At 49.0% G+C, this 14,264-nt stretch overlaps 1 protein-coding gene across 1 annotated transcript in view; it reads right to left on the bottom strand.

The window, feature by feature from the left end:
* CHSY1 (chondroitin sulfate synthase 1) overlaps positions 1–13,708 on the bottom strand; it is a 76,240-nt gene extending 62,532 nt beyond the window's left edge. Inside the window, exons 1-2 of the mRNA XM_061999580.1 lie at positions 13,446–13,708; positions 4,367–4,862 (exon numbers count right to left, since the gene is read on the bottom strand). Of these exons, the coding sequence (XP_061855564.1) occupies positions 4,367–4,862; positions 13,446–13,708 (759 nt within the window). The remainder of the gene's footprint in view (positions 1–4,366; positions 4,863–13,445) is intronic.
* Between the last annotated feature and the right edge of the window lie 556 nt (positions 13,709–14,264).

The raw sequence follows: 14,264 nt of genomic DNA, 5'->3' as shown, positions 1-14,264 counted from the left end.
AGTTCTGATCAACCAATGCAACACTTTTTTACTTCCATCTTACAAAACCCCACAAACTTCAGTTCTGCCCATGGGAGAGTCCAACATATGTTCTGGTACTGCCAATGTACTTGGCAGACACAATGTGCACTTTAAAGGCTTTCCTAACTTCAGTGAATTTCAGAGCAGCAATTATCTGCAATTACTCCAGATGAAAAGACCACAAAAAACATTAATTCAAAGCCCTCTTCCCCCAGAAGCCCCCTGCTATCCCTAGTCACCACTGCCCTACTTTTTCCCTCACCAACATCCAAAAGGTTGGGCCCACCCTTCCTCAATGCTCACATCACCTGATGTGATTGTTGCCTTTGTCATAGCTTTTTCATGTATATGATAAAAATCTTGTCTCCCTTTGGGATATTGCAGAGTACTTGTTGCTAGTTTGGAGAAAAGAACCACCACTTCACATGTCCTTCCTATGTAATTTCTCCTACTACCCCAATCAGAACAGAAGGAAAAGCAGACAAAACGTCTGGGTGCTTGGACCCGTGGTTAAACATATTCAGCTGTCTTGATTCTGCTATAGGACATGCAGCAGTACCACCTGAAAGCAACATGTGTCAGAAGGGGTTTATTACTGAAGGAATGACTCGGATAGACCTCAGCACCGCCTTGATATTTAGCAGCTACAAAGAGCTTGCATTAAAGTTACCAGTGAGGATATTAAACACACATTAGAACAATCCTCAGCAACGGTTACAAGGCAAGGCTGAAACGGCAGTAAGCTACAGGGTGATGGCTTCCTAATACAGATGCAGCATTTAAAGGAAAGGTTAGACTCAAAATGAAAACTGAGATCAACAATAGGTTGGGATCGTTTAAATCACAAATGAGACAGCCTGGCATCAAAGCTGAAACCTGTTCTCAGGCTGAATAGCCAAGGTCACACGTGGCAGTGCATGAGAAAACAAAACTAACACATCTCTGTGATCCACTCCAGACATGCTGTAAGAACTACTGGTGAGAGGCAATGGCAGAATGAAGGGGGCTCAAGTATGTACACTTTTTCTGAGAAAAACAGCCAGCAGTGTGACAGAAGTCCAAAATACCAATATTCACTAGAAATGCAGAGTCAATTCCTAGTAAAGTTCAGTACAAGCCTTTTGTGTGCAGAGGAAGAATTGCACTCCATATGACTTCATAACCAGTCAAGCTACCCTCCATAAGCTTCAGTGATTTCACAGCTCCAGTTTCCTGCAGAAAATCCATAGCTTTGGCTGCTCCACCCTACAGAAGGCTTAGTTTTACATCTGTTTCATCAAATAGCAGTAAGCCTCAGTTTTGTTTTTACAATGAAGATAATCCTTGGCATAAAGAACTTACATTTTAAGAGGCATGTCTTAACTGTGACTCACTCAACCTGTGTGAAGTAAGGCAACAGCTATAAACCTGGTCACAGGACCTTAAAATCCATCATGGGCTGCAAACAGCTCCTGAAGCAGCAGCCTGGATGCCTCAGACGAAGCTCCCTAGAGCCCTGGGAGCTTCAGTTCTCCTTAAGCACGCAGATACTGTTGCTGACTCTTTTCTGGGGTAGGGTGAAACAGGAAGTGCAAAGAATCCTGGTGTCAATTCCTTCACTGTATTTGCTGAAAAGCTCCTGATGGCAGGAAGAGCATGAACAAATCTTTACAAGTCTTGAAACGGGCAATAACCAGTTCCACTAATGAAGTGGTCTAAGAGGCACCACAGAGAGCAGCGAAGTGACAGCAACACAGGAAGGGTGGGGGAGGGAAGGGTTTTGAGACAGACTGCTGAGAGCAGAAAGAAAAGCACACAGCCAGGCCTGGAGATGCATTTGGGCACACCACCAGAGCCAGGGAAAGATGAGCAGCACAGTAAAGACATTGTGAGATCCTAAAAATCAGAGAAAGGGGGCAGTGACAGTTCTGGAGATGAGTAAAATGACTCTGGGCATAGAGCCCACTGCAAGAACAGTGCAGGGGAAAAAAACCACCCGCACTGAGGTCCAGCAGGGCATTCCATACCCGAGATGCTAACAACAAAAACCAACGAGCTGGGGTGTGAGTGCACAGACCTGAGCTCCTCATCTGTGCTGCCACTCGAGGCTCTCCAGAATAGGAAGTGCAGAAAGTGAAGAAGTCTGAGGTTTGGGTTTTCTCAGGCCAAGGCCGTTTTGTTTGCCGAGCCTCGTGCTGCCGTTGCTTTGCTTTCAGCAGGTATTGTGAAAAATGTGGTGGCTGTATGCCAGCAGAGCAGGCATAGATAAACCTTTTGCTCCATCAGAAGCTCACTGAAATATAACACTTTGCAATTCACTTATAGGGGGCTGTTACTTGATGTTCATGAACACACAAGACATGGAAAATGTCGCTTTTACACCAAGCTTTCCTAACACAGCTGTTAACAACAGCTGTGTTATTTCACACAGATATTGCTTTATCTTAAATGAAATACCAGGCACGTTTAATCTAGTTGTCTGAGCAATGAGAGGACTAGATCAAAATAAAAAAAGGAAAAGATGACAGGGTTTTTAAACTGAAAAGCCTCAACTAAATTGAGATTGGACCAGTTCCTTGCAGAAGCAGTGTGCTTTCATCACCAAAACTCTTCTCTCTCTCCAAAACAGCTGAGCCTTAACATCTCACACTCACAGGTTACTTCTGAACATCTTAGTTTATAGACTTCACACAAACCAATTCAAGTAATTTATGGCACTTGGGAGAAACCAGCAGCGTGGACAATTTAACAGAAGCTGATCAAACAAAACTGATTTTGAGAGAAGCCCAAACTAATTTTGTCACACAGCATTCCTAGGGCAGTTGTGTGCTGTAGCTATTTCAAGCCAAATTTGATCGTATCGAATTTAGGAGGTGTTTGCCAGTTTCAGTAAGTTACTAAATGCCACATGGTACAGGCATTCCCACCAGAAGCTATTTCCATTCAGAGTGTCTAGGGTAAAAAACTTACGCTGCTAAAAAACTGTGGAAAAAGTTCCTGACTCCTTACGAATGGGTAACCACAATGCTGGCAATACATAAACTAGTTCCAGGTCTGTAAGCAGGGAATGTGAAAAGCCACTGTCAGAACAGAAAATCTTTATACACAAAAGATATGAATGAATTACTACAGCTGGAAACCTCCTCTGCTTCCCTCAGAGGCTCTCCCGTCACTGAACTGTGAACTGAAACGAAGCAACAGCTTTTAGGGGCAGAAATTCAGTGTCAAAAGTTTAATCCAACTCTTTGCTACCAAAAGAGCAGGTCAGCAGAAGCATCTGTCCTCATCTGTGACCATAAGCTCTGTGTCAAGTCAGCAGAAGAATCCCCCTCTTTACCACATCTCATAAAAGCACAAAGTGACAGTTGCGTACAAGTCCTAAATGTTGTGTAAAACCATTCACCTGCTCACAACTTCTCCCTTGCTTCTAACATAGACCCGCCAGCATTTTCCCTGGTCTTAGGCAAGAAACTGCAGCTCAAGTCCAGAAAGTGTTTTCAATCAGTCTATAAACATCCAGGACTCACTTCAAAGAGCCCAATGCTCCAGGCAGGAGAAGCCCTGCTCGCCCCAGGGAGGAACTGTCAGCTCCCAGCACCCAGCAGGAAATGCTGCCACAAGCAGGCTGAAGGCTCTCTCAGTTTTTCCCCCTCCACAAGATGCCAAATTTGTGGCCACATTGGTGTGGGCAGACCCTGAGTTTCAGTGTTAAGAGCAGTAGCTTGTCTCTGCTGACGTCAAGGACCCATCAAGTCGGATGGGGCTGCCAGCAAGGCCTCTGAGCAGCAGCAGACTCGGGCTGTGGGCAGGCTGGGAGGCAGCTCTGCACGCAGGGTGACAGTGCCAGCCACCATGAGACAACTCTGTCCTGGCTGTAGTTTGGGGAAAAAACTGTCACTATCAGGACAAACATCTGTCAGCCCTGCACATTTCAACTGCAGTAGTAACACAGTAACTGCATCATTTGTTTTCCACACAATACTACAACATATCCAGCTAGAGAAGATAGAAGACACTTCGACAGTCCAGGCTGCAGGGACTCATGGCCACTTTGATTCAGGATTATTCCCTTTCTGTCTAGACAAACGTAACTGTATGGATGATGAATGTGCCTTCCCCCACCTCAACGTGCCTAGAGCCAGGCTCCATTTCCCTCCTTACTGTTGCACTTCCTTTTTTGCGTAGGTCTTTCTCAAGGTGATACTTATAGGAAATAGTGTAGAAACTGTGCAGTTGAATGGTCAAGTTGCAAAGGGAGCTCTGGAGGAACTGCACAGCCATACAACAGCGATCCCCTGCTGCCAGCCACTCCTGCCCTCTCCCTCCTCCAAAACACAGCCCTCCTTCTCCGCGCCCTCGTCCTTACCTCGTAGGACCACACGCACTGCACTCCCGCGAACCTGCGCACGCATCTCCCCACCTCCACGTCCTCGTGGGTGGTGTACATCTCCCGCAGGCACTCGCCGATGTGGGGCACCATCCTCCGCAGCACTTCCCTGCTCATGATCACTCCTGGGCCTCCCATGCAGAAGTTCTCGCCCGGTTCCAGCGCCAGCTTCCCCATCTCCTCTGTGGTGCCGAGGCCAGTCTGCCCAAGGAACAAGGGCTCGCTGCTGTTCAGACTCCTGAGGAAGTTCTCCAGCTTGTCCCCTTTGATGTAAACGTCGTCATCGGCTCTCATAAACCATTCGTATTTGTCCAAGTAGTGGTCATGCATGTATTTGAGCATCATGAAAGATTTCTTCTGGGGTGGGTAAGAGTCATCTACACCTGGAAGCGGCACGATGGGGATGGGAATAGAGGTGTCCGAACCTTCACTGGAGAAAAATTCAACTTTGCCAGGAATGGTTTTGGACCACGTTCTAGATTGAAAAAGACAACAAAGACTAATTAAGTACGTACACCAAGTCAGGCAGAAGTTGCTACCACAGACCACCCAAAGGAGCTCATCTGCTTTATGATGTTTTTTTAAATGCTTTGAAGGATTGTTTTTTCCCATGTAAACAAAGATATTCACATGACACACAGAGGAATTGGTATACCACACAACAAATGGTTTGGGTTGGAAGGGACCTTCAATTCAAGCTCATCTCATTCCAAGCCCCTGCCACAGGTAGAGAGCCCTTCCACTGGAGTAGGTTGCTCCAAGTCCCATACAACCTGCCCTTTAACACTTCCAGGGATGAGGCAGCCACAGCCTCTCTTGGGCAACCTGTGTCAGGCCCTCATCATCCTCACAGGGAAGAACTTCTTCCCAATATCTCATTTAAATCTCCACTCTTTCAGTTTGGAGCCATTACCCGGTGTCTTGACATTACATGCCCCTGTAAAAAGTCCCTCTTCAGCTTTCCTGTCAGTTCCTTTAGGGACTGGAAGGCTGCTCTAAGGTCTCTCCTTCGCTAAGCTGAACAACCCCAACTCTCAGTCTGTCTGCATAGGAGAGGTGCTCCAGTCCTCAGACAACATTACAAAAGAGGAGCCTTTTCTGTGTGAAGCAGCACAGTGACAACATCTGCTCCACACCTTCTGTGCTGCTCTGCCAAATCCAACCCATCTGTGTGGGCAAACTGGGTCACTTATATTGCAGGAAGAGATGTGGGACGATTCCTCAAGGCAGACTGCAGAACACTTAACCTTCTCCAGGGAGGGTTTTCAATCATCTGTTACAGCCTTGCCTTAAAAATTATTAAGCTTTCAGTACTATTTCCTCAAATTCTACCTTGGAAAAAACAGAGTTCAAGTATCCTTTACAGAAACTGACAATGAAAACGATTTTCATTGGTAAACCAACAGGTTTTGCCCCTTTTTGTATGAGGGCAGAGTATATTCTAATTACGTTTGATGACTACTCTCAGAATATAACCTACATTCAAAGCTGAACGAGAAAACACTCTCAAGGTAAAGGACACAATATTCCCTCCACGCATCACTGTCACTTTTCCCAGACGTCTCTCAATGTGGGCTTCTTGCCAAAAGCAGAGCAGAGTTTGGGCAGTACAGACCATCTGAAATCTCCAGAATTAGCTACTCTACAAGGTCTGAAACGTAAAAATATTTCAGAAGAACCATCCCTTAAGTTCCCCAGGGAAATGCAAAGGTGGTTCATTAGTGCTAACTGAACATTAACTTTGACACCTTAACAGTTACACACGAATCCATCTTCGTGTAATGAATATCGCCCAATTACTTTAAAAGCTTTGTCTTCTGGATTTCTTACCGCCACGGGTAGGGTTTCACAGGAAAAGTTTAGATCCCAGCTTCCCAGAAGAGAACAGAGTAAAGCCAAGGGAAACATTCCTGTTGACTTCACCACAGAGGTGATGAGGCTTTTAATCATCGGTGATGCAATTAACACAGGGTACTACTGCTTCAAAAGTCACATCCTGTTCAAGCTTTGGAAACAGCTCCTTTCAAAATGAGGCATGCCCAGATCTCCAACTTTCACCAACTATTAAGGAAGTTCTGCTGTTTATTTTCTGACACCCACGCTTCACATCCAAATCATCTGGCCTTGGTCAATTGGCTCGTCCCATATCAACTCCCAACCTAAGTTTCACAGACTCCTTCCTTAAAGGTAATTGACACATTCAAACTTTTAACTCATTGAAAGAAAAAACAGAAGAAGCTACTGAGAAATGCAGCTCATCTCATCCACTGTGAGCAGTTCCCAATGCAGCTGTGAGTGGACCCAGGGCACTATCCAGACAGTCACCAAGTGAAGTTATAAGCTGAAGGCTGATGGATATTTCTGCTTATTGATTTTTTTTTATTCAAAAGTAGATGATAAATTTTCAGACTTGCTCTCAGTATCCTGAAAGATCTGTCTTTGTAATGATTACAAACTATGGACAACATAGGATGTCTTCTGTCACTGCAAGCTCTGTTTCCTTTCTGGACTCTGGAGGAGCAATCTTCAACTCTTTCTTTTCTTCCCACACCACCACCCATTCTGTTGGTTCCCAGTTTAAGTTTATTCCCTGCTCACCAAGCAGGCATCACACCTCAGAACCCTCCTGAGAAGAGCTCCCACTCAACAGAAAGGGAATAAAACGCATGAACATGTATAAACTGGCAAGGTTTGGTTCCCAATCCTCCTACTGCATTAAACCCTTCATCTTAAAGCCACTTTGACCTCATCTTTTCAAGGATTTGGGCCATATACTGAAAGGCTAAACCACAGACATACTCCTACATATATGGGGTACACAACACACACAGAAAGACCATGGCCAAGGATCAGTTTGTGACTTGGGTTGGCACCACAACTTTCCTTCAGCCTTGGGCCCTCAGATTGACTGTGCCCAGGCACAGCTTGACTCTGTCTTTCTTCATTTCCCACGACAACATAACTTCCAGGAGGAGACAACTCGCCGTGTTCTTTACGACTGTGGCTTTAAGCATTTGTTCCAACTGAGACAGACAAAATACGCTCCCACACCAAAAAACTGCCTGAGTGTCTGTGGCAAGGCAAGCCCTGCTTGGCAGAGGCTGAGACAATGGGAGCCACCATGTGCTGCTCCACATGTCTAAACCACAGCTCACTGCTCCATGTGGCCCTTTTTGGGGAGAGAATACACCAAGAACAGTTTGCTCAGGAAACACGTTGCTACACTGGGCCAAAGAAGCCAAACCACAGGTTGTGTGATGAACTGTAAGCACATTCTTCTGACCCCAGCTATCAGCAGGACTAAGGACTGGTAAATGTAGGGATGAATTCTCATCAAAGCTACTTTTAACTTCTTTATCTGATGTTGCAAAGAATCAGACCAGACTCAACCGCAAGGGATTCTGCAGATTAATGTCTTAACTGTCACATTTCTTGCCTGTCCTCCCACCTCCGGTCCAGTTCACTACGTCTGCTCTCAGGTTATAGGCAGCAACCTGACCCCTTCAGCTCCTTAGGCACAGGCTTGTTATCTCAACACCTTCCTACTTTTGTGGCCCTGCTGGCCCTCCCACCAGCTGAAATGACTTTCCTGGGTCAATGCTTCTCCTAAGGTAAGACCTGCAGGTTGTATCTGCAAATGGATTGTATGCTTGATAACAACAACAAAGGGAAATATTTTTAGTGAAACTTGCCACCCTCCTTCCCTTCACAAAGGCTCCCTGTCCCCCTCAGCTGTTCAAAGGAAATGAGGTCACAACACTTCTGCCACCAGATTCCTGTATCTACACCTGCAGAGACCACCTCCACTGCAGCTGGTGGCTTCAGACAGCTCAAGGCCTTTTCGACTCTGTCCAGAGAGAAAGATCAGGTTCTGAATAAAACCAATACGTGTATTGAAACTGGCCATTTAAAAAAAGCAGTAACTGAACTGCCCTGACAGAGCCCAACCTTATCTCCTCCGTGTAATCTGAATCTGCTCCGTTAGACAGCAGGATGTGCATGAATCAGGACAACAAGGCTCTCTGTTACCTTCCTCAGGAGCAGCGCTGAGCCTGGTTTCTCTCAGCACACACGGCACAGCACTCTAACAAACCAGAAGCTAGTGCTGACAAGGGAATTTAAATAAACATAAACACAGGAAAATTAGGTAACGCTTCTTTAGAAGAAACCTCTTAGCAGAGCACATTAGTACTGCTCCAGTACTGGTGGGCTACCATGTCAATTTTACCATCCCTTCACTGGTTTTGCACACTGGATAGCCTACGTGTACCCTAAACTGTCACAAGCAAACTGGGTGCAAAGATTTCTGTCACAGCATTCACGCAACACAGAAAACTCTGTGCACAGATAGAGTCATTAAAAACCCCAGTAGTTTCTAAAAAGTGACTAAATGTTGTCATAAGCCCTTTCTTCATTCAAAAAGAACTGTAAAAAGCATAGCTTGGAGCAGCAGGAGCACAGATCTGGAATGTTTTATCTTCAGTTTCCAGTGTTTATTATTTATTTGTATTACCTTGCTTTGTTATGAGCTCTGCAGACTCAGCAGAAGCAGTCAGCAGCCTTAAGCAGACAGTGCTTCCTTTGTAGAGAACCCAAACTGGAGACGACTACAAAAAAAAACCTACTTGGTTTTTGTCTGCAGCTTGGGAACTTCCCTTAGAGGAGATCAGAGAAGCCGTGTAAAGTTCTGAGAAATAGTCATCTTGTATAATTAACGCTGAAGAAAAATCATCAATTGTGAAGAACTCAACAAGATAATGGATCTCAAAGACTGTTTTCTTGAATACACAGTTATGATAAATTTCATGTTGAATTAGAGCTCGTTCTGTGTAACTGTTCTTCAAGGTCCCATCTTTCCAGCAACACTTGCTGCAGGGGAAGCAATGAGCAATTTGCAGTTCAGATTGGTATCCAGCTTTAGTTGCAACTTCAAGCGATGCAAGCTTTCTGTCCCTGGGTATCCATCCACCTTTCTTGTGGAAACAGGGACAGAAGCAGACCTATCACGTGGATATCCCTCACTGATACTCAGTGGGTCAGACTAAGATCAAAGCCCAAGTGTCCCAGAGGCTTGAGCTGTACGGTTATTTCCGGGCACGCAGCTGACTTCATTTCTCCTTATCCCCCACACATCTCTGGTGGTTGCTCTCACTCTATTTGCTTGATACTGTTAAACCTTCTTGCAGATTTTAGCAAACTAGTTGCTGCTTGGCAAACTCAAGAACTCTGTACTTCTGCTAGAGGATACAAGAGCAGAGCACACTGAGCTCTCCCCACGGCAATGCTGCAGGTAGGATAGATACCTTAAGCAAAACATGTATCCTGCTGCCAGGATGTTCAAAGTCTCTTCCCACCGCCTCCTCCAGAGAGGCAAGAGCACACACTCCACAACCTATCCTATTACCCTGCTAGCAACCAGAGAGGATCAAACCCAAATGCCACCCAACAGCCTCGACCCAGGTTCTGAATTTCAAACAAGCACAGAAATGTGTTTTGTATTACACTTCTGCAGCGGCTAGTGCGGGTTTAGACAGATAATACACACTCCTTTAGACCCCAAATCCTCCTGGCTGCCTTTCACTTCAGTTTTTCCAACCACTCAGGTATTTAGATTCCAGTGCAGTCTGTTTCCTATAAGCCACCAAGAAATGTGGCAGCAAGTTCAGTGTGGAGCCTCTCAAAGGGCATCCTTCTGCCTCAGGAGCAGGATGCTCAGCACCAGCGTCACAGATAGCAGGAAAGGGAAAGATTGGGAAAGACCCTTAAGATCACTGAGTCCAATCCTTATCTCAGCACTGCTGCAAACAGCACTAAACCAAGTGCTACATCTACACAGCTTTTAAATATCTCCAGGGATTGCGACTCTCATTCATATGGCCTTGTGACACTTTGGAGTACTTGTGGGGATTGTCCCAAACTGAGAAGCGCTGCAGCTCCTGCAAAGGTACTGCCAAAGCCCAACCTCTGACATCCCACCATTAACTGCATTCACACCAGTCTCCTGCCACGTTTCCCAGGAAATCTAGTTGCTATGCAAAAAAATACAAAAAAGAAAAGAGAGTTAACTGCCTGATATTTCTGTTCCTGAGACATTGGACTTAAATCTGCTGGGAAACTGCTAATTCCCATCTTCTCCTTTCTGCAGCTCTTCTAGGACAACTCTCCTCAACTGCAAAGCCATTAGCACACCAGTTGCACTTTCCCTGAACCCCAGCTGTTCTTTAACTCCTTCCTGCATTCCCCTTTCCTTATTTCTTGTCCTTTGATGTGACACCACAGTTTCTGCTGCTGCACTTCACCCGCCTCCTGGAAGGGAAGCTCTGCTAACCTGACTGTCAGATGCAATAACTGCTGAAGCTACAAATCTGCCCTTCGAAAACCTGTAGATCTAAAGCTTATTCTCTGCCTCACAGACTACAAAAGCACGACTGTTTCAAAGAGTTGGCGTCTCCTGAAAATCCAGCGGGCTGTTTTCCCTTGCACTGGTCATTTTGCTCATGATTGATGTTCAGGAAGTGGATTGCTTCCCCTCTTGTTAGACCCTATCTGGATTCACAGCAGCAAGGATCGCCCAATGCTTTCCGCTCCCATCCCTTTTAGCTGTGTCTGTAAACGGCCTTTGAGCAGCAGCAATTTGGAGGTATTCAGCCTCTGAATCCCTAATTCCTTTCAGCTCCCTGGCTAGCTTGGTATCAAGGCTCTGCACACGCTGCCACCCCGGGAATGCCTTGCTAGCAGCTTCCCATTTCACTCCCTGTGCCAGCGATTCAGCTCACCAGGATGCTTTGTCAATGTAGTAATCCCAGCAATTGTCTACTTGAGGACACACGGCAATCAAAACCCATTTAAGATTTCAGGTTTGTCTTCCTCCTTCCCCCTTCCTCACCTTCCCCCTAAGATGCCTTCCTGCCACTAAGACATTAGCTCCTTTCTTTTACAAATGGAGGTGAGAAAAATGCATTTAGCCTTAACCCAAAGCTGAGAGCTCTCTTTATTTGCTTCTTCCAAGAGCAGACATCATCTCTAGCGGTTAAACCAAAATAGCAGTTCCCAGGGTTGAAGGAACCCAATTCCATTAGTTGGATTTGCCAAGTTGTATCTTTAGTCTTTGTGTGTGTGTGAGAGCAGATGTTGCAGATCCAGTTCTGTAAACCCAGCTCTCCCACAGCACGGGACTGTGTTTGCCTGCACAAGCACAGGCGAAGCCAGGGACAGGAATCCTTCCCACAGCAGCAAAGTGAAACGCTCCACAACTAACACCCATCTCCGGACAATACTGGGATAAATTTTGCCTTCTCTCGAATTCTTGATGCAAAATCTGCTGGATGCCAGACAAACTATCCTGCCCTAAAACCTGTTAGGTGGTGCCTCAACACGACTCCAGTCTTTCTGTATGTAAATTACACGGCTTGTGAGATCTGCAAGCAAAAACGCTCCATCCCACACAGTGAAGAATACACAACCCTGAAGAAACAGATTCTTTCACCCATTTCGAAACATCAATCATGCGCTCTGTAACTTAATTACAGGTCTGCTGCTGAAAGAAGGAATTAAGCTGGAAGTAAAACAATCGCTGGTGGACAATATGCTTCAGAGTACCCAAATTAAGCAATTTCACTGCATTTCATGCTGATGTAAAGAGAGCTGCCCTTTCCCAAAATCAGAGCTGGGCAGAGGGAGGAGGAGGGGATGGTCCATCAAACATGGTTTTGCCACATACTGTTCTTACTGGCCAACAGGGTCAAGTACTTTTCAGCCTGGGAGGGCAGGAGATGGAGAAGGGTTTGTCCTAGTACAAGGCTAAAGTGGATGTTTTATTAGCGAAAGATCCACCTCAGAGCTCCAGGCTGCTGCTGCTCTGATGGCACTGGCTGTGCAGCTCTCAATTCCAGCCGGGCTATACCCAAAGCTGACATTTTAGCTCTTAACTCTTTCAGATTTCCCAAGCAGGCTTCCCACACAGCCTCCCAGCGCTGCCTCCTGGCACGGACACCGGAGCAATAAGCACATTTCAGCAGAGCAGAGCATTTCTCCAAAGCCGCAGACACATCTCTCACAGAAGGGATGATTATTCTGATGCTGTCGAGGCTTTGGACAGAAGTCCCGTTAGGACACAGCCCTCACGGCAATACCCAGCTACATCCACAGACCACGCTACGGGCCACAGCAAGCAGCACAAAGCACAAAAACTGTCCCTGCTCCAGAAAGAGGTGTCCTCAGGTAATAAACACAGGACTCACAGACCCCAGCTCCTGCGCTCGCCCCACCAGCCCGAAGCTGGGAGCGTTTCACCCAAGCTGACTTTCCCCATTGGAGCTGTTTTGCTGCCTGGCCCAGCCTTAGCGACAGGAGCCTGATTTTACTCTTTGTTCCCAGATGCATTTTCTGAGTCTCCTTGCTAAGCACACACTCTAGGCTCGGCGCAGTGATCTTTTCTTTTTCCTCCTCTCATCCTGAGGGTTATAGCAGTCTCCAAACTTTACTGTAATTATCAGCTGTCGGCTCTGTTCAGAAGCAGCAGCCAAGGACAGCGCAACGTGGCTGCGCCCAAGGCAGAAGCACCGAGGGAAGAAGCACCGCATCTCCCCCACTGACCGGCGCTGGATGCCCCCTCGCTATGGAGCGGCTGCCCGACCCTCTGCCGGGTACTGACCGTGAGAGAGAGTCAACACGACTCCATTCGACTCCCTCACCTCTCCACTGACCTGCCCGGGCAGCACATGAGAGCTCGGGGAACCTCTCTCCCCTCATCCCACACCCCCGCCCGGCTGCCCAGAGACGGCCCCAGCGCTGCCCATCCCGCGCCCAGGCTAGGGCGAGCAGAGATGGATCTGAGCGTGCCCTGAGGGCTCACGTTCTGCTCCCTCGCACCTGCCCTGGGGAAAGACAAGCGGTTCCCCAGCCGGCGCGGACATCCCGGCTGCGCGGGACACCTCCCGCCCGGGAGCTCCCAACTCAGCCGCTCCTCAGGGGTAAACCGCCCCGCCGAGACCCGAGCCCGGCCGAATAGACCCCAGCCACCCGAGCCGAGCCGAGCCGCCCTTCCCTCCCCGCTCACCGGTGGGCGGCCACGGCGCGGCTCCGCAGGTACTTCTGCGCCGTCATGACCCCCACGAAGAGGAAGCTCTGCGCCGGCGGGCCGGGGCGGCGCGGCGGGGCGGCGGCGGGCGGCTGGCGGCAGCCCTGCGGGCGGGCTCGGCGGGGCCGCGCCGCCGCCGCCAGCTCGGAGGCGCGGGGCAGGACGAGGCGCGAGGCGAGCACGAAGCCCAGCACCAGCCCCAGCAGGACGCTGAGCCAGGCGCGGCGGCCGCGGCCCGCCATGCCCGCCCGCCCGCCGCCGCGCCGCGCAGGCCCCGCGCGGCTCCTCACAGCGCCGCCGCCCCGCGCTGCGCCGCCGCCGCCGCCAGCCGCGCCGTGTCGCCCAGCGCCGCCATGGGGGAAGGGGGCAGGGACGGGAAGCGGAGGGGAAGGAGCGAGCGAGCGAGGGAGGGAGGGGAAGGGGGGCGACCGCCTCCCCGGCCCTGCCCCTCGGCACAGGCGCCGTGTGCGGCCCGCATCGCGCTCCGCTGCCCGCCGACGGTGGCCCCGCCCGGCCGCCCCGGAGCAGCCCCTGCCGCGGGCGCGGACCCCGCGCCGCCCCCGGCTCAGCCCCCTGCTCAGCCCCCCCCGCCTCGCCGGGGCACCGGCGGCGGACCCGCCCGGATGGAGGCCTGGGTCCCGGGGTGGGCGGGGGAGCCGGGATGGAGGAGCGGCTCCCCGAGCATCAGCCTGGAGCAGGACCATGAGGCAACCCCATGGGGGACAGGGATCCTGACCTAGCATCCCACACTGGCACCCCGGGACTCGGAGCCCAGAATTTCAGCCCAGCTGCCCCAGC

The sequence above is a fragment of the Colius striatus genome, chromosome 7 (assembly GCF_028858725.1).
Source record: "Colius striatus isolate bColStr4 chromosome 7, bColStr4.1.hap1, whole genome shotgun sequence".
In the NCBI taxonomy this organism is placed as follows: Eukaryota; Metazoa; Chordata; class Aves; order Coliiformes; family Coliidae; genus Colius; species Colius striatus.
Note: the sequence above shows the minus strand (reverse complement) of the source record. Positions and strands in the feature narration are given on the sequence as shown.